Source organism: Lethenteron reissneri, chromosome 36, assembly GCF_015708825.2.
Source record: "Lethenteron reissneri isolate LAM-NWPU_2019-01 chromosome 36, ASM1570882v1, whole genome shotgun sequence".
Classification (NCBI taxonomy): Eukaryota; Metazoa; Chordata; class Hyperoartia; order Petromyzontiformes; family Petromyzontidae; genus Lethenteron; species Lethenteron reissneri.
Genome location: NC_083814.1, coordinates 2,721,815 through 2,742,382, shown reverse-complemented (window position 1 = coordinate 2,742,382; position 20,568 = coordinate 2,721,815). Strand labels below are relative to the sequence as shown.

The following is a 20,568-nucleotide window of genomic DNA, read 5'->3' as shown; positions in this document are numbered from 1 at the left end:
AATTGCTGCACCCTTCTACGTACTGTGAAAGCGTCTGCGATTGTATGATTTGCGTACGATGGGAAATATGTTCAGGAGCTACATTCAAATTGTCGAGGTCTGCTGCTAGCCACGAGAAGGCTTCGATGGAGAGTGCCTCTGGTTTTGCTATTCCTCCTCCTCCTCCGCTGAAGGAGCGCAGACTACACTGGGTTTATTGTACGGTCCGTAATTTGAGTTGCATGGCCAACAATCGCAAGACTGTGACTTGTGTCTTTAATTTGCCGCTGTGACGGAGATGTGCGCGTCGGCCTGTCGATGTTCTGACGGGGTTGATGGTTGCACCAGTGGTGAGTGGGTGGGTAGGTGAGTGGGTGGGTGGGTGAGCGAATTAATGGGTGGGTGCGTGAATGAGTGGGTGAGCGAATTAATGGGTGGGTGCGTGAATGAGTGGGTGAGCGAATTTATGGTTAGACCAGTGGTGAGTGGGTGGAAAGGTGAGTGGGCGGTGGGTGAATATGGTGGGTGAGTGGGTGGGTGAGTTGGTGGGTGAATGGGTGGGTGAATTGGTGGGTGAGTGGGTGCGTGAACGAGTGGGCGAGCGAGCTGATGGCTCCACCTGTCTCTTCGAGGGGCAATGTCAAAGCCTGGAGGTGGGATGGTTGGGTCCCGAGTGAGGTGATCATTCTGGATGGTCGACGTCGTTCTACTGTTCGCCGGCGTTCTTCCGGATCTGGGTGAGATCCGGGACTTGACTCGGCGGCGAGGTTCCTTGTTGAGGTCTACGTTGATGGGTCGGTTGATGGTGTGAGGATGAGAAAACCTCACGCGGTCCGCCTGTTAAATGCAAACTCACGTCATCGAATTGGCCAAAGAGGAACGTGAATTTAAATTCTCATCAGGATCCCATCGAATTGAGTGCAGTCTCCAAACCGTAATCATTCCACAGTATACCATTGGTCTCTTCTTTTAGGTCATATGAAGTGAGGGTCATTGCTCGAAACGTCGAATGTTACGTATTTTTTTATTTTAAGGCCACAGTGTGTTATTGACGAATGTGTTACGTGTTTTTGTTTGTTAATGAATTGTGCTTGTGCATCATTGCCCACCCAGCAGCAGCATCACCACCACCATAACACATTCCTGCGGGAGGGCTGGTAGGAACATTGGGTTGCTCGGTCAATGGCCAGGGTCAACGGCGGCGTGGTGTATTCCGCAAATATGCCCGACTGTGAGGGCGGGAACAAGCCGGCGTGAGTAGGTTAAACGTTGGGCTTTATAAGGGCACCTCGGGGTGACCAGCTCCTCCCCACCCAGCCCCACCCCTCCCACCCCCCACCCAGCCCCACCCTCCCCACCCTCCCCACCCAGCCCCTCCTTGCACCGACGGATGGACGGACACAATAATCCCCTGTGGGCTGGTGGAACCAGTGGGTTCCTACCAGTAAAAATTGATTCAAATAGCAACGTGAAAGTTCTGGCATCCAGCCAAAGGCAGCTGCAGCTCAACGACACAGAGGGAGCGGCTCGCAGTAGCGAGGTTCGCGAGTTCAAATCCTGCTTGACGGACGGTGGACTCAATTCATCGTCCCTTTGTGTGGAAGTCAGATGCGCTTCTGCAGCCGTCTGGAACGCTTTTCCTTCCGATATTAGGAAGCCACTGGAAGCTATGCACTTTGAAATCATCTCGATTGAAAACTAATTTCTTTAGAACAGTTTTTTTGTGTGTTTAGTTTGTTTTCCTTACCCCGCACCACCGATTAGCAAGGCTGGATACGTACGGTGCAAAAGAAGTTCAACATCGCTACATAAATTAGAATACGGCATTTAAAACAAATGACTCATTGACTTGTGGCCACTGTTTCCGTTCAGCGCCTTGATATGTTACCGGAAGTACATATTGACACAACATGCACCCAACTCGTATCGTACATAACCCACACCAATCATCAGTATCGCTGCGGAGAATATAAACAACGTCTAACTCCCCGTATCCGTCTCTCCACATAAAAAAAAAATAAACAGTATTTTTATATATTTTTCCCTTACACATCCCGTAAGCCGCACACAACTGGGAGTGCATACTTTCGTCCGCATTGTTTCAAAACAATGCTGCTGCAAGAAATGCCATTTTTTGCTTATTTAATCGCTTGCACCACAGTAGTTCTAGTCTATGCCTGCGTATGATGGCAGCAGCAGCAGCAATACGTTGAGCAGCGAGATGCCACCAGCCAGTGTCAAGGTCTGCTGCTGGCCACTGCGAGAGGGCTTCAGGAGAGAGATAGAGTTCCTGTCGTCTTTCCGTTGCAGGAAGCGCAGAACAACACAACGTGGTTCGCGATGTGGTCGGTACTTTGAGCTGCGTGGGCCACCTGGCCGTACTTCCACGGCGTGTTCTCTCATTTTGGCGTCACCCGCTGTAGTCGAAGCCCCCAACCAGGCTGAGAAGCCAAGCGCAGCTGCGAATCATTGGGGCTGAACGATTTGGGGAAAATATCTAATTGCGATTTTTCAGACAGATATTGCAATTTGATTTGTGATGAAGAAAAAATGTTTAAAGTCAAGCTTCAGTTCAATATTGACTGTGTAGTAGATTGAAAACATGTGATGGAGCATTACCACGTGATACCATGAAAATATCAACTGCTTTATATATTATAATGCAAGGATGAGAACTTAAAAGTTATTAATTGCTTCCAACATGTATTTATTTAAACAATATTAATTGAAATAGAACTATCAAACATAGAACAATTGTTAAGTAAATAAAAAAAGTTATAATAATATAAAAAAAAATAACAATTCCAATAAGTAAGAGGACTTTTCAAATCGCAAAAAATCGCAGCCTTTGCGATTTGCTATTCGCATTGTTTCAAATTGCGATTTCGATTTGAAATCGATTAACCGTTCAGCCCCTAGCTGCGATCAGCGCACTCGCAGCGCTGCACCGGCGCCCCCTGCAGACGAGCGGCGCGAAAACCCGCCCAGGGCGCGAACACCCCACGGCCACCACGAACACCTCGAGGAGAGCGCAAAGAAGATCTGCCGATGGTGCCCCGACGGTCTCGCCACACCTCGCCGGAGCCTCCCTCCTTCTGCCGGATCTCGCAGCCGACACTCAGTCGACACACGACCTCCGCGGTCGGGTCTCACTGCCTCCCGTCATCACGCCAGGCGGCGGCGGCGGTGGTGGCGGTGGCGGTGAAGGTGACGGCGGTGACGGCGGTGGTGGTGGTGACGGCGGTGGTGGTGGTGGTGACGGTGGTGGTGGCGGTGGTGACGGTGGTGGTGGCGGTGGTTATGGTGGTGACGGTGGTGGTGGTGACAACGGTGGTGGTGGTGGCGGTGGTGGCGGTGGTGGCGGTGGTGGCGGTGGTGGCGGCGGTGGTGGCGGTGGCGGTGGCGACGGTGGTGGCGGTGGTGACGGTGGTGGTGACGGTGGTGGTGGTAACAACGGTGGTGGTGGTGGTGGCGGTGGTGGCGGTGGTGGCGGTGGCGGTGGTGTCGGTGGTGACGGTGGTGACGGTGGTGGCGGTGGTGACGGTGATGGTGGCGGTGATGATGGTGGTGGTGGTGGCGACGGTGGTGGTGATGGCAGCGGCGCACGCCTCTAATCTGGCACTGTGTGGGGGGCGAGGGTTGGTAGATCGCACGGATGCCGTGAAGCAACCCTTCCCGTGAGCGCTGAGGTGCCAGCAGCCTGATGGAACGGGGTATTGGCCTGCTCCGTCTGTATGGGATACTGTGTTGCCCCCTCGCATGCGTGGGTTTCCTCCGGGTGGGTGCTCCAGTTATAAACGCTCATGAATAACACTTTCATATGTCGAGGGCAGCAGAGCTTGGGCATCGGCTGACCGCGTGGCTGCTTCTCTCCCCGGCTCCTTCCTCGTTCTTCCCGAGTCGTTCTCTCTCTCTCAAGCGTGAGCAAATGCTGTGTGGTGCGTTACAGCTTGAAATAATCGTTCGTTCGCTCGTTGCTCAATCCGCTTGTCATGGTGAGGGTCGCGGCCAAGTTTCAATAATAATATTTAGGATTGTTTCTTTGAGGGAACACACCTGAAGAGGTTAACCACCGTGGAGATGGAGCGACCAGGACACAGCTGACGTGCGGAAGTGAGATGGAAGATGCGATGGCAAGATCGTGAGGGGTGGTGAAGTCATTATCATCATCCAGAAGCCATCATCCAGAAGCGGATGAATCGGAGAAAATGAATTACCACCGTGGAAATAATAACAATAATACTCATACGTTATCAATTCCCTGCGGCATTTCCTTGAGGAATGTAATGGGATTCGACGACATATGAGAAAAAAAGTGTGATCGCGGTAAAATAGCGCAAACAATAGCAATTGTGGGTAGCGTAAATTTATTTTTAAAAAATAAAACAACAGACCCAACTCTAAACAATTTCCACAACCACCTCTATCCCACCCCCAAGACAAACCGTACCCACGCGAATGACACCGCTACCACCACCACCACCCAGATTACCCTACGGAAATAATAAACGCATTGCAAGTTCCTTACGACCACATTTCGAACCGAAGTAGAATCAAGGCGACATCAAAATGAACCGTCAATAAAATCGGCACCCCACATTTTTATTGCAATTTTTTTTTCCGATTGAACCCAAAGCATCCCGGTGTTTTTTGTTGTTTAAGAATCGACATCATTTGGTAGTAGAAGCACATTCAAGGGGCGCGCTCCCACGCTGTTGACCGTTGCCGTCGGCCCCACGACTGGAAGGTCATCAACTCAAAGGTCAGAAGCGGGTCGACCCTGCACCACTTTTGGGAGAGATGAATGGTGGATCTTCAGTGGACACGACTCGCCCCCTGCCGGGGGAACGTGGGCATTTTCGCCACGAATGGAGATGTAATAGGTTGAGCGTGGAGATAGGGGCCGTCCATAAATGACGTCACGTGATTTTGGACGATTTTTGACACCCCCCCCCCCTTCGTCACACGGCGTCACAAATGTCTGACCCCCCCCCCCCCCCCTAGGTGCGTGAGGTCATTTACGGACGGCCCCATAGATACTTTGACTTGATCTGAACCCATCGATTCTGAACACCACAACAAAAGCATCTCCCTGGTCGAACGCCAAGTGATTATCGACAGCGTGGTCCAGATGTATTGTGACACCCCCCCCCAATCCAATTCTCTAAAACTTAATGTTTTTAAAGTAAGGTTTATTTAAAACAGAAATATAGAAATTAATATGCGAAGGCAAAAAATGGCTCAATTAATTTGGGGTCACAAGGCATCTGGACCACCCTGTCGATGCACAGCAAAGCACTTTCAGAAGCAAGAAAGTGGCAGTGAAGATTCTTTAAAGAGACACTTCCATAAGCGAGTACATCTCCTTTGGAAAGTCAAAAGTGATCGACACCATCAACAGACAGGCCCTTACCACGTCCTCCACTGGCTCTGCGAGGATTTGCCGAGAGAAACGAGAATCACCCCAGAATGTTGACCTCGCTTGGTGCCGCAGGGCTGGCTGTGGAGTGGATCCAAACCACCTCGCTCCACGCGGCGCGCGGCCACACGAGGCCGACCGCGTCGACGCGTCTCAGCTGCACTAGTTGGGTACTGGAAGAAGATAATTTGCCCGATCGACAAATACGAAGGAGGAGGAGACATCGTCACAGCGGTGACACTCCCGCCGCGGCTCCTGACGCGGTTATCTGGCTTGAGCACCTGGATGTGAAATTGTCGTCGTTGCCTCCGCAGCTACATCAGCAGCCGCACGAGGAGAAGAAAGAAGCAGAAGGAATAAGAGGAAGAAGCAGAGGAAGAAGAAGAAAAGGAAGGAGAGTATTTCCAATTCTGGCAACAGTGCTGCCCTTGTAAGGCGAGGGCGCTGAGCCACTGCTCTCGCTGCAAGCGCCTCTTGCAGGGACGGCGGTGGTCGAGCTGTGCGAGTGTATTCGTGTAAAAAAAACTTTATTTTTATTTTACCAGGTAAGGCCCACTGAGCTGTACGGCTCTTTTCAGAAGTGACCTATCACAAATGATAGCCCAATGAAGTGGCTTACCATGTGGAAATGTATTGCAGCACAAATACTCTCAATGCATGTTTATAAATGTGGAGGTAAAAACCGGAGGACGCGGAGATAAATCCACGAGACCACAGGGAGAGAAACACGCTTACTCCAAATCGACAGCAGGCGTCAGGGTCGGGATCGAACCCAGGACTTGCTGCAGACTAGGCGAGATAGTTAACATCTCCGAGCCACCGGTGTTTAAACGTCCTGTTCGGCCCTCAGTAAGGACAAGATTCCCCACCTCGGTCGTACCCTGTAGCCGGCGCTCGGTCGATCTCGGAAGAGTCGCGAGCGTCGCAATCAAAAATTCCCCACAGCTCCCTGAAGTGGAGCGGCGATTGCGCTGCGAGTCCGCGTTGAGCCTGCCGGCGGTGAGGAGGCATCATGGCGGCGAGATGCTCACTACCTCGCCTGGCGTACAGGATGTCGTAGGTTCGATCGCGACCCTGACGCCTGCTGTATATTTGGAGTTCCCATGTCTTTGTCTCTCCCCGTGGTCGCGTGGATTTTTCTCCGGGTCCTCCGGTTTATTTCCCTCGACATTAACGAATCGACAGTCACGCGCTTAGAGTATTCGGCTACGATCAAATGTCCACGTGACGATAAGCCACTTCGTTGAGCTCGCGTTTTGGACGGCCAGGTGGCTTCTGAAAAACAGCTCGTGGGCCTTACCTGGTAAAATAAAAAAAATTTTGGAGTTTATAGAGTGACAGGGAGACGGCTCCATCAGTGGCGCTGGCACGGGAGGAGCGGGCGGTCGAGCGGGCGCATGGGCGAGCGGGCGGTCGAGCGGGCGGTCGAGCGGGCGAGCGAGCCCTCACAGGGTGACGACGCGGTTTTCACGCCGCGCTCGCTCCGCCGCAAACACCAGCAGGTGGCTCTTCAGCGTCTCCCCGGGCCCCGTCAGGATGAGCGACGGCTCCTTCTTCTGTGAAGCAGACGGCATCAATCGTCAGCGTCGTCGTCATCGTCGTCAGCCGTGATTCATCCTCGCCAAAGCCGTCGCCATCTCCCGCCGTCTCGCGACGTCGCCGATGCGGCTCGCTCCTGCGCCGCTAACCGATTTCATTGCCCCCGTCGTCTCTGTGTGGAGGGAGTCTTGAACGTGTTCCCACTTTGGCTCCACGTGTTCCCCCCCTGCTGCCTCTCCTTGCTATAACTTTCCATGGTCAAAATCCGTCTTGCCAATGCATCATCGCAGCTGCACTGGGGCCCATGAGCTGGGGCGACGAGAGGTGGGGAGGCGGGAGGACGCCTTTCCATTCCTAAATCAGGGCCCATGCTCAGGGCCACATTGTAGATATTTTTTGGGGGCCCCTCATTGTATTTTATTGTGAGTTATATACGATGGTGAGATGTTAACTACCTCGCCTGGTATACGGGAGGTCGTGGGTTCAATCCTGACCCCAATGCCTGTGTATTTGGAGTTTGTGTGTCTCTCTCCCCATGGCCGTGGGGATCTTTCTGTGGGTCCTCCGGTTTTTCCCTCCACATTTAGAAACCTGTCAGTCTAACACGGAGCCTGTCGCGACCAAAATCATCCATAATAGAGGTGCTATTTTTGGGTTAGATCGCGTAAATATATAAATGTGTCGCTAAAACCGCCACCACCCGACACAGCCAACTAGTAAGAGTTGTCACGTAAACAGAACGTGCCAATTCGTCACTAGTACAGCACCACCAGTGTGTTGGAGAGCCAAGCCACAACATTTATAATCTGAGTACGACGTTACTAATTACTGAGTCAACATACATTATGCATGTGCATTATGCGAGCCCTTTGATCTTGTTCTTCCTGTCCACTGTGTGTATTAGAATAGCTGTACCAACGGTAATCCCTATTTAAGTTTAGTGGCCTGTATAGGCATGCATTTAAACAATGTATTATTTGATAAAATTTGCTTTCACGCAGCACTAAGTCGGTAGCTATCCGAACTGTTAAAATAAATAATAAATTAAAATGTAACGGTTTTTAACGACACATTTATATATTTACGGAATCTAACTCCCCAAAAAACCTCCCTCTATTTAGAAACATGTGTTTAGAGAATTTGGCTGCTATAAATGTCCCCATGATGAGCCACTTCGTTGAACTATCATTTGTGATAGCCAGGTCGCTTCTGAAAGAGCTACTACACAGCTCAGTGGGCCTTACCTCGTGCAAATATATATACACAAAATAAATCGTATATTTATATTTAGTCTTATTGGGGGACCGCCTCAAAAACCCAAAGCCCCCTGGGATGCAGTTCCCCGAAGCCCGTGGCGTTGATGCGGCCCTGCCCGTGGCGACGGCCCCTGGGGGAGTGCGGCGCTCACGGCCACGGCGGAGATGAAGGCGTCGACGAGGAAGAAGTCGGCTCCGCCGTGTCCGCACAGCCTCGTGGAGGCGGCGGCGCTCGCCGCGGGGTGGTGAGCGGACGACTCCGAGAGGAAGTCGTAGACCCTCACGGGGCCCCCACCCTCGCAGTGCAGCTCCCCCTGAGACACGGAGACAGCGCAGCGGTGGCTATGAGATGTTAGCTGCCTCGCCTGGTACACAGGAAGTCGTGTGACCCTGAGCCTGCTGTATATTTGGAGTTTGCGTGTCTCACTCTCTCCGTGGCGAGATGTTAGCTACCTCGCCTGGTACACAGGAAGTCGTGTGACCCTGAGCCTGCTGTATATTTGGAGTTTGCGTGTCTCACTCTCTCCGTGGCGAGATGTTAGCTGCCTCGCCTGGTACACAGGAAGTCGTGTGACCCTGAGCCTGCTGTATATTTGGAGTTTGCGTGTCTCACTCTCTCCGTGGCGAGATGTTAGCTGCCTCGCCTGGTACACAGGAGGTCGTGGGTTCGATCCCGACCCTGACGCATGTTGTATATTTGGAGTTTGCGGTGTCTCTCTCTCTCCCCGTGGTCGCGTGGATTTTTCTCCGGGTCCTCCGGGTTTTCTCTCCACATTTAGAATCAACATCGCGCGTTTTAGAGTGTTTGGCTGCAGTAAATTTCCACGTGATAAGCCGCTTCGTTGAGCTATCACTTGTGATCGCTTCTGCAAAAGAGCTCGATCGCTCAGCGGGCCTTACCTGTTACAAATAAAACTAGTTGACAGTTTATCGTCCGTCAGAGATGTTTTGTTTGTGGCCATCTTCCTCTGTTTTGATCTCGACGGAAGAAGTGGAGATCATAGAGCTACCTCTCAGACCCCTTCAGGTCACGTCTGGTCCACACAAACAAACAAAGATCCCCCGTGTAGTCTCAACAGACTGTTGGGGCGAGTGCTGTTAGCGAGCACCTATGAAGGCCGGAATGGTACACGAGGGGGTGGGTCGCCAGCACCACGCCCGGCTGCGTGTCTCTCTCGTGGCGATGTTTACACACCACACCCGGTACTCATTTGAGGCTGAGTCGACCGAGGGGAGGCCCAGGACGGGTTCCAGTAATCGTCACTGGTGTTGGCCGTGAGCGGGAATCGAACTTGTGTCGCCGGGTTCGTAGAGCAGCGTAGCGCTGACCGCTACGCTGCCGCTCCCCTCTGGTCCACACGCAGCGGAGGGCATCGCTTTCCACTCGCCTCGCATATGGGAGGAATGTCTGTCGCGTAACTGTCAAAGCGATGGCCAAACTAAGTGAACGAACCAAATTGAATGTGATGCTTTTTTGTGTGCAGTCCGATCTGAGACCACCAAATCCCTGCCCCTCCAGGCTGCTTCCTGCCTTTGCACCCAGGGACGCAGTGGCACCCCCCCCCCCCCCCCGTGCTTATCTGCACTGGGGAGGGGGCGCACTTGAACTTGATCAGGGCAGACAAATCCACTCGTCAGCCACGATCAATCCACTTCTGGATGAAAGCCTGCGCAAGCCGTCAGCATCTCTCCTAATCCACCTCACGCCTGCACTGTCCCGCAATGCAACAATCTATCGAACTATCTCCTGCGCACGAGCTGATCCCATCGCTCCATCTCCACGGTGAACGTCGGCTGCCATTCTGTCATTCGTCTCTACCGTCGCAACATCCGGTGGTCTCCCATACAAGCGCTGTCCAGCCCCAACCCTGCTTATCTTCTGATATCTGATGGGACCTGGATGAATGCACACATTAATTAGAAACATATATATTGTGTATACAGCATTCCACAATACCCTGCAGGTGCTACAGAGGGTGTACACTGAATGTCATTGTCATTGACTGGTACCAGCGGTGTCAAGATCGGCCTCTGAGGAGGAGGCTCGTGAAGGACGCTGCTACTGGCAGTAAGAGGCAGTCGCCCTCCAGCAACAACGGAGGGCAGGGGAGCGATGCTCACAACAATGCTCACAACAACGAGCGGAACGCCGGGCAGCTAAAATGCAGCAATTTGGCAGAGTAGGGGGCACCAGCTGATGCGTCTGCCAGACATCTCAGTCAGTCAACCCGTGGCACCTGGGTCTGTCCCGTGACCTCCGGTCAGTGAGCCTTCGACACTTCACGCGATAGCCTCAAAGTGCACCTGGCCTGGCACGGGCGCCGTGGCGACGTCACCGCCACTTGGTGGTGAATGGCGGCTGTTGTTGTTGTTGTTGTTCACCAAATTTCGATGACTTTGCCGCGCAGTGGCGGCCGTGCGGTTCTGAGTCGGGTGGCTTCAAAGCGCCGCCGGGTCGACAAATTTGAGAACGAGGGGCTCGAATTCGCAATTTCAGCCGGCCGTGATTGAAAGAGGTGTTCGAGTGCACGGCGGCGAGTTTACGGTTTCAGCCTCGCCGCCTCTCATGTAATGTTGTTTTTCACTTCAGTAATTGGGATCTCTAACATCTCTTCCAGCGCTCAGAGCTAAAAATCACGGCCACCGCAAGGTAGACAACTTGGCACGCAGTGGATCACCCGCAGCAGCAGCAGCAGCAGCGCAGAGGGAACACCGCTTAACCCTTTGCCGTTGCGAGACGGCTGCAAGTTGCAGGGTGGGGGGGGGGGTCCCGTTCACCGCTGAATCCCACGTTAATTAGTACACGCTTTTTATTTAACTCACTCTGTCTGTTGTTGTTGTCGTATCCTCAAATCTTGTAACTCAATTTTAACCCACTTCCCAATGTGGTATCGACTGCAAACTTGGTATACTTATGTCATACTGATGATAATACTATATTATATCATAAAAAATTAAAAAAAATATTTTAAACCATCTTTTTTATACGTTATGTTTCGCCTTGGGTCAAATTGTCCACGCTCAACTTACGTTGGCTGGAAATCACCACAGCCCCGTACTCTGTGGCAAGCCTCAGGGCCACTTCCTAGAGTCGTGGAGTTCTGCCATTACTCGTACGGTACATTTAATTAAAGCGTGTTTTAAAAAAAGTATTTTTAAATATTACTTTTTTATTTAGAGAGGCGTAGCGCCGTTGTTTTAAAAGGCATTGCTATTCGCCGCAGAGAACTCTAGCGACACGACCGCACTCTAAGATAGCTGGCGCCAAACTGTGCCACGCGCCCTCCCGCGTGGCCTTTTACTTCCGATTCCGTTCTGATGACGTGCAGTACATACACACACGCAGTACACGTACATACACACACGCAGCACACGTACATACACACACGCAGCACACGTACATACACACACGCAGCACACGTACATACACACACGCAGTACACGTACGTCATCGGAAGGGAATGGAAGAACCGACGGCGTACACGCGCGTCATCGGAATGGGAAAGAGTTAAGTGTTCACGAACAAGAATCATGACACTCTGATGGAGGCGCGAGGTCGCGTCCTGACTTGCTAAGATGCCCTGGCGGGCTCCAGCAGAGCATCTCTCGCCTCGTCACAGGACTCCAGAAATTGAGATGCAACACAATTGGTCGTCAATCGTTACCAACAGCGAGCCGTTTCGTGTGCGCGTGTGCAAGTTCATTGTGCACGAGTGCAGGTCCATTGCTGGATAAGGGCGTCGCGCGCCGTGCTGGCAGCGAAGATCATTCGACCGTAGGGGCCGTCCATAAATGACGTCACACGATTTTGGACGATTTTTGACCCCCCCCCCCCTTCGTCACGCGGCGTCACAAAAAGTCAGACCCCCCCTCAAATATGACGTCACAAAGCTCTGCCCCCACCCTCCCCAAAATAAAACATGCTTCAAATCGCTTTAAACTATTGTCATTGTAGTGCGTATTTAATGTGGCGCTGTACTCTGATGTTGTAGGAAAAAACATTTATTAAAAAGTCTATTTAATTAAGTAGAACGTGTTGTCTATATTTATTTAAAGTTGCGCATTTTGATGTGACGTCACATTTCTCAACCCCCCCCCCCCCCAGGTGCGTGACGTCATTTATGGACGGCCCCGTACTTCACCCCGCTGGTCAGTGCGTGGGGTGGGTGGTGAAGGTGCGGGGCGAGCAGGAGGAAGGTGGACAACGGATTTGTATTTTGCACCGCCCTCTGGTGTCCACGTCGCCCACTGCTCCCCTCTCGTTCGCTCTGGTGGTCGCCCGCCCGCGGACTAACCAGGCTCAACGCCCGCTGAGCCTGCGAGGTCTGACGCGATGGGGGCGCGCTCCCGAGTGATTTGGTCATCGGTGTCACGTCTGAATTGGTAATACATTTAAACAACAACAACAACAATCGCTGACGAAGACCTCGCCTATAAGATGGGCAGTTACATAGCTGTCAAACCCTTATCAGTGCCCTACCTAATTACAGAACAATTCAGACCTTATTGGTCACCCCGTGTCCGTATAAATCTCAACTTTCACCCGACAAAGTCCCATCACAAGGGAGAAACACAAAGAAATCAAATTTTTTTGTGCCCATATTGAAACGGATGTTCACCGTATGGACCTGAAAACTCAATTTCCCTGCACAAGAATACGGAGTGAGCCGTGTGGGTCGACAGCTCTGCAGTTCGACGGCATTGATTCAAGCAAACCCGACTGCTGTCGAGACACTGCAAGTCGAAACCGGTCCAGAGTTTTGCTCGTCTTGAATCGACGCTGGAGAGATTACGCACTCCCAAAGTGCCGTGCGGCTGATGGTTTGTGTAAAGAAAAAAATGCCTTTACTTTGTATGTGGGAGAGACATTGCTGAGTTACTTGATTTACATTTTTCACAAGGACGCGAATGATTGTTTTGAAAGTGCCGTGACTAAGAATACGGCCCCTATTCTTCGTGATTTTATCATTTACGATGTCGCAGCGGACACGGAAGGTTTAGTCCCGTGGCAGTGACGCACCCGTGCTGCTCAGGGTGCGATGCTGCGCGCGTGTGAAATAAATACGTTGTGGATTTGCTCTTCAACACACCGGAGTGCTGTACTCGTCACGAATTAGCACGTTTTGTTTACGTGACAAACCTTACTAATTGGCTGTGTTGGGTGGTGGCGGGTTTAACGACACATTTATATATTTACGCGACCTAACCCCAAAAAAAATCTGTATTATGGATGATATTGGTCGCGAAAAGCCCCCGTGTTAAACTGACGTTGAGCATGCTGACATGCTGCAACAACTCCTACAAGAAGGCCGTGCGGCTCGATGTCTTGCGAAACAAATACTCCGAGCTGCTTTTGTAGAGAGACGGGCGCGTGAAGGAGACGTCCTTTGTGCACTCGTTAATTGCGTTGCTCGATCAACAGGGCTACCGAGGTCTCTTGCAAACGACGGGTGAATTGAAATTAAGCGGATCATAGTCGGTGTAAAAAAAAAAAATCGAAAATCCTGTCGGACATCGTGAGCTACCACTCGAGAACAGCAGATGTCAGCCGACACCGGGGAACGGCCGTCACAAAACCGTCGCTTGCTGAAACAAAATAAATGACCCCGCTGCAACGTGTCACACGCGCGGTAGTTCACAACGCGTGCGCATTGTCTGATAATGTACAAATTGTCTTTGAAACTGATTGGCCGACACCAGCGACAGCCTTCTTTTGGGCCTAGTCCCACTACCAGTGTCCCACTTCCAGTGTCAGGACAGAGAAGACGATGCTGCTATCAAAGCATTTATAGGGTGGGGGGGGGGGTTGCTGCTGCTGCTGTGAGATTGATCCCAATCGAGCGATCTGCAGTGGCATCTTTCAGCATTGGGATGTTTTGGTAAATGCAAGTTGAATTTGTGAGGAACGGTCCACGAGTAAGGAGTCTGTTCAAAATGAACACGCCGGTTCCTAAAGAAGTGCCCAGCACGTGCAACGAAACGTCGGACGTCGTGCCGAACAACACGCGGGTACTACCTCCTGAAAGCGCATTGGTTGAGAGCTGCGCTGTCCATCGACCACGTGAGTCTGAGTCAACGGTCAAGGCATCCCACCCTGCTCAGTCAAGTACAGGGGTAGGGCTCGTATTCATTGGTGACCCTGAGCAGACTGTGGAAATTCCACATTGCTACGGGAAGGGGGCAAAAGTTATCCATCAGAAAACTTCCTTTGATTTTGCACAAAGATATTTAGGCTCAGTAACTTTGGCCATGCGAATGGTTGTCTTAAGACATTTACAGGCAAATTTGCCGATCAGCGATTCAACTTGCCAAATGGATGCCACTCTGTGGAAGACTGAGAATGGTTGTTCTGTGGCTAGACTGGTCCTCGTCATGGGAACGCGGAATTTCCACCACCGTCACTGCCACTGCCCTCGTGCTCATTCAAGCAGAGAGATGTACACATCTGACCAATACGCTTTCATAGAAGTATGCCGTAACGTCTTGTAACATAATGTTCTCACAGTAAAACTATTTTTTTAATCCACCGTTTTTTTTTACTAATTGTATGTTCACTATGAAGTCATGAGATGAATACATTTCAATTCGAGGCTCCGCAACGTGCAATGAATCACCGTGCACCGCCTCCTTCTAAAGCCACTTCAAAGGGCAGTTTTATCCACAGAGCAGCATGCCGTGCCACGCTCAGGAGAGGAGCGTTTTTCCGGATCGCCGATCGACTATTTCAGGAACGTGAAAGCCACAGTGAGAGGGACACTGAATGCGGGTGTTGTACCAGCTACCCGCTACCAGCTGCAGACATATTTCCCAGGACACTGACCGGGACATGCCTGGCCGAAATCAAGCGCGGGTCACGCATCAATCGAACCAAAATGTCAAAAATCTCAAAGCCGCAATCAGCCAAATTGCATGGAAACCCGCCAAATTGTGTGGAAACCAAACTTTAATACTGCGCCGAAGACTGAGATCGTAAACATCGCCACGCTTGAGAACCCGGCTTCTTCGTCACGGAAGCCTAAAGCTGGATTTGGGATGTGGAATTTCCACCGCTGGCTGGAGCCGCCAACGGTCATTCATCCACGATGACGCGTCAGTCTCAATGCGCTGCACCCATCAACCCGGCGACCCAAGTTCAACTCCCGGCCACAGCTCACCCCAAGTCAAGGAGCAGAAGCCATCACGCAAACTGCGGTCATCATCGCAGCAGCGGATTTTGGCTCGGCCATCGAACACAGACGGCTACCGCATCGCGCGCTTTCAGATGTGCTTCTGTGGCCGTCTGGAACGCTCTTCCTTCCGATATTAGGACGTCACTGGGAGCTATGCACTTTTAAACCATCTAGATTGAAAACGAATTTCTTTAGAGCTGATTTTCTGTTCAGATTGTTATCCATCCCCCGCACCTCCCATTAGCACGGTTGGCTACGTACGGTGCCAAAGAAGTTCAACGTATTGTATATTAATAAAAGTCGTGAGTGCTATTTAAACCGGTCCTGGTTCTTCCATTCACAAACCATCATTGACCAAACCGGCACTGGTGGTGAAGTATGGTCAAACAAATCCCTGTGACTGGCAGTGGGAGGCCTTCATTAATCAGTGGCTTGATAAAAGGGCTGTACAGTACATTGCACCATTTCACATTACCGTATTGTTATTGTATCTTGTGACTGTAATCCACATCTAATGCTAAAGAGAGACGCCAGCTAAGCCGGTGCCACGGTGTCAAGATGTTAACTACCTCACCTGGTATACCAGAGGTCGTGGGTTCGATCCTGACCCTGACGCCTGCTCTATATTTGTAGTTTGCGGTGTCTCTCTCCCCGTGGTCGCATGGATTTTTCTCCAGGTCCTCCGGTTTTCCCCTCCACATTTAGAATTAACAACATGCATTTAGAGTATTTAGTTGCTATAAATTCCACACATGATGATAAGCCACTTCGTTGAGCTATTATTTGTGATAGCCAGGTCGCTTCTGAAAAAGAGCTACATAGCTCAGTGGGCATTTACCTGCTAAAAATATAAATAGTTTGTACTCAATGTACTCTCACGAGGTCTGCGTACGTACGCTGCCTCTCTGTGTGCGTGTGTGCGCGCTTGTGCCGCGCGGGTAGTCTAGCGCTGTGTTACGAACCTGGCGACCCGAGTTCGATTCCCGCTCACGGCCAACATCAGTGACGATTATCTGAACCGGTCCTGGGCCTCCCCTACGTCGACTCAGCCTCAAATGAGTACCTGATGCGGTGTTAAAAACATCGCCACTGGGGAGACAAAGGCAATCGGGCGTGGTGCTGGCCACCCACCCCCTCGTGTGCCGGCCTTCGTAGGTGCTCGCTAGCAGCACTTGCCCCAACAGTCTGTTCAGGCTATGAGGGGGATCTTTGTCGTGTGCCGTGCGCCGCACCTGGCGACGAGCGGGGGGTTCTGGGCGAGCGAGCGAGGAGGGGTGGTGGCGAGATTAGCGAGGGCTTCTTGCCTCTGCAGCGCGATCACAACGGACGGGGATTACCAGGCGGCGACATTCGTGTGACCTCCTCCGCCGGCACGCACGGTCGAGCACGCGGGGTCGTACGCCGCGTGGGAGATTTACCGGCAAAGAAAGCCTTCCTTAGGCTTATCGGAGGGGAGAGCCCTGAGACCACGCGGAGAAGGCAGCGGGGAATCAACGCCTCCGTGGGTCACAGCGGCCGGGTCCCAAATGCGAAACGCTTAGGGTGGGGGTCAGAGAAGGGTCACGTACACGAGTCGTCTAATCCCGCGCTGCCCCGTTCGTCAACCCTCTGGATGAAAGCCTCCCCCCGTGCCCGTGCCAGCCCGTGGCGGTCGTCTGACCCGTACTTTACCGCGCCCGTCATTGTGGTCATGATCATTTTGAGCACTCTATCATCCCAACTCGCGCTGTTTATCCGTGGGGGTTATTTGACCATACTTCACCACGCGCTGCTTGGCGCGGTTTGGTGAGGGCCGCCTACGGCCAGTTCGTACATTGTACTGGCGAACCGTGTCAGCAGTGAGCGGGTAATCGAACCCGGGTCGCCGACTTCATGAGCGCAGTGCACATCGCAGTGACCGCACCACCACCGATGTGCAACACTGCACGTGCCGCCGAACACAAGACGGCGCGGCGCACGGCGGGGCGTAGCGGTTGGCGCTCTGCTCTATGAATATCGGCAAACCTTGAGTTCGAATCCGGGCCACAGAATAATAATAAAACAATAATAATAATAATGGGCGAGTGATATCTGAACCGGTCCTTGTCGGCCCCCCTCACCAACCCGCGCTGGGCTGCACCGGCGTGATGAAGGATGGCCGGGTAACCCCCCCCCAACGACGCACGTAGTGGATCGACAGAGAAAATAAACAAGGGGCTGTCAATGTCTACCCACGGTAGCAATGGGCTATAAGAGGCTTGCGTCCGTTTGGGCATCGATGTCTAAGCGCCCAGGGATGCTGGGAGGTAGTCCATGTCTCCACGTGACGCTGATGGGCCACTTCCTAATCGCCTTCCGATATTATGAATCCGCTGGGAGCTGTGCACTTTTAAATCATCGAGATCGAAAACTCATTTCTTGAGAACTGCTTCTTGTGTTAAGTTTGTTGCCCTTCCCCCGCACCTGTCCCATGAACACGGCTGGCGAAGAAGTTCAACATACAGCACAGTTTGTCCTTCTATAACGCCACGTGTTATCAGGGCGAGAATTGGCTATAACGCGATGAATCTATTAGGGAATAATTTTTTTATAACGTGGATGCAAATTGAATATAACGCGATCGAGCGAACGGAACGACGTCGCAGCGCGAGTAGGAACAAGCGGTTGTGCGGCTGCCTCGGCGTAGCGTCGCACGAGGCAGCGGGATGCTGCTGGATGCTTCTAGATGCTACCCACGCGCCTCAGTCTTTGCTCAGCCTGCGTTACGCATCCCACGTGTTATCGCGGACTGTGATTTACCCGATATTAAATAACATAACGCGATTTTCCATAACGCGGTGTTGTTCAGGAATGCAACTACTACCGCGTTGTAGGGGAACACGACCGTACGCACGGATGTGTCACCGCAGTAGAAATTGGATGGGAGTTCCACGTTCGGTTGATATTCACAACCCACACCACCTGCACTTCCGAAACCCGACCGCTACGTGAAGCTGGCCAAGTGCGAGTTCTTGCACAGCCCTTTACTTCTGCCGCGAAACCCATTGAGAATTTGCGAAAATGAACAGGAGAAACGGAATACGCGCGTGCACCACCACACTGATGGGGAATGGGCAAGCTGGCGCTTCGCAAAACCGCTTCGCAAAGCCGCATCACTTACACCTCCGATAAGCGCGCTTGGCTACGTACGGCGCAAAAGAAGTTCAACGTATGCGCGTATGTACGTACAACGATGATGCACAGATGGGTGCCTCGCACGGTTCACAAGTCTCCAACCACGGCAACGGTTCAGAAGGTCGCGGGGTTCCAATCCCAGTTGGGAGATTGACTCGGCAAATGATCCCACTCGGGGATTTATAGAATGGTGCCCGTTGTGTAGGAAGGCAACAGGTGTTGTGGATAAACTCGCCCCCGCTCTGGCAATGTGGAGTTTCCCTCACTGGCTCAAGGCCACCAATGGACGTGAGACTGGACCCAGGCTCGTTTGAACAGGCAGGCGCGTTCAGTGTGCGTTGACTTTGTATAATATGCAGAACTACAACAGCGAGTAGCAATACAGTACTTCACGATGAAAACAAATGTTTGTCCTTTGCCCAATAGCGTCGTGCCGGCCTTCATAGGTGCTCGCTAACAGCACTTGCCCCAACAGTATGTTAAGGCTATAGGGGGGATCTTTGTCTTTGTGTGTTTGTGTGCATCCGCGTCGCAACATTTGCCCACGTTTGTGTTCCCTGTCGGGTTGTGTAGTTGGTAACGTCCCTGGTCGCGTCTCGTTGTTGTTGTTGTTGTTGTTTTCTGTGTTGTTGCTTTTTATGTGTTAGGTTGTTGTCCTTCCCCCCCCCCGCACGCCCGACTAGCACGGTTGGCTACGTACGGTGCGAAAGAGGTCGAACAATACATACAACATAGATATTAGTGTAACTATTCAGATGCCAATTTAAGAACCGGTCATCAGAAAACATTAAAAACAAAATTCTCATCAGGCCGCATGATGCAGTCTCTGTCTCTCTGGCCCCTCTATCTGTGAGCCACAATGAAGGGCCGTTGCTCTAAAACGTCGCCAATTATATATTATTGTTATATATTTGTTCAGGCCACAGTGTTGTTATTGACAAATGTGTTAAGTTTGTTGTTGTTTGTGTGTTATGCGCCACCACTGCCTATGCAGCAGCAGCAGGCAGCATCATAACCAGATATAATGTCTACCCGAGCCAGCGTTGTAGTGTGCGTGCCCCTCTTCCTCCTGGTGCGTTCACAGATGCATCGATGCAATTTATTTGAAGGAAATAAAAATGTGGATGGCCGCTTTAGAGTTCATATTTTTTCTCGTAGTTGTGCTCGCAGTTATTCGGCAAAACAAACGCAGGTGGAGCGAGACGTCGGATGTCGTGCCGAACATTACGCGGTTAAGAAACGCGCCAGAGAGCTCACAAAGATGCACCGCAAAGTGTATTTGCGTATTTGATATCCAATCGTGTACACCAACACGGGACATCGTGTAACAACCGGTTGACAACTTCATACTGAAGTCAATATATTTGGTTTTCTAAAACTTAAGATGTCGCTTTCTGAAATAATCGTGAATGAGGATATGAGAGCACATGTCGAATTGCTGTATCAAACGGATGAAATGTCGTAAGTATTGTATGTTGTATCCAACAGATGAAATGCCGTATGTATGTACGTTAAACTTCTTTAGCACCGCACGTAACCAACCGTGCTAATCGGAGGTGCGGGAAAAGCACAACAAACTAAACGCAAAATGCAGTTTAAAAAAATGAGTTTTCAATCTAGATAATTTAAAAGTGCATCGCTCTCAGTGGCTTGCTAATATCGGAAGGCTATTAGGCAGTGGCCCATCAGTGTCACGATGGGTAACCTCAGCGATGCCGCTGCAGTAAACCGACCACAGCGGCCGCGTTTTCCGGCACGGTGGAAATCGGGGGATACGCAATCCCATCAAAGCCGTGCCATTCATTCTCTGGCCGACGTCAGCCACGAGCCGGAGCGATTTAGCGACGACGCCACGAACCGACAGTCAAAAATAAATTACGAGCGTAATTCGCAACGGGATACTGTGCCGTGTTGACGTTCTCCGTTTTCAATATCGCGCTGCCAATTTCATTTAAACAAAATATATATCCTTGTTTCTCGTCTACGTGCAGCCTCCTTGGATTTATATCAAGAGTTAAATGGAGGCGCGTCTCCACTCTAGAACAAGCCGAGT

The 20,568-nt window shown here is 51.5% G+C and overlaps 1 protein-coding gene across 1 annotated transcript in view; it reads right to left on the bottom strand.

The window, feature by feature from the left end:
* Window positions 1-4,989: 4,989 nt before the first annotated feature.
* Window positions 4,990-20,568, bottom strand: part of LOC133351245 (putative oxidoreductase YteT) — a 190,926-nt gene continuing 175,347 nt past the window's right edge. Inside the window, exons 12-13 of the mRNA XM_061566328.1 lie at window positions 8,346-8,507; window positions 4,990-6,954 (exon numbers count right to left, since the gene is read on the bottom strand). Coding sequence (XP_061422312.1) covers window positions 6,844-6,954; window positions 8,346-8,507 — 273 coding nt within the window. The 3' untranslated portion in view covers window positions 4,990-6,843. The remainder of the gene's footprint in view (window positions 6,955-8,345; window positions 8,508-20,568) is intronic.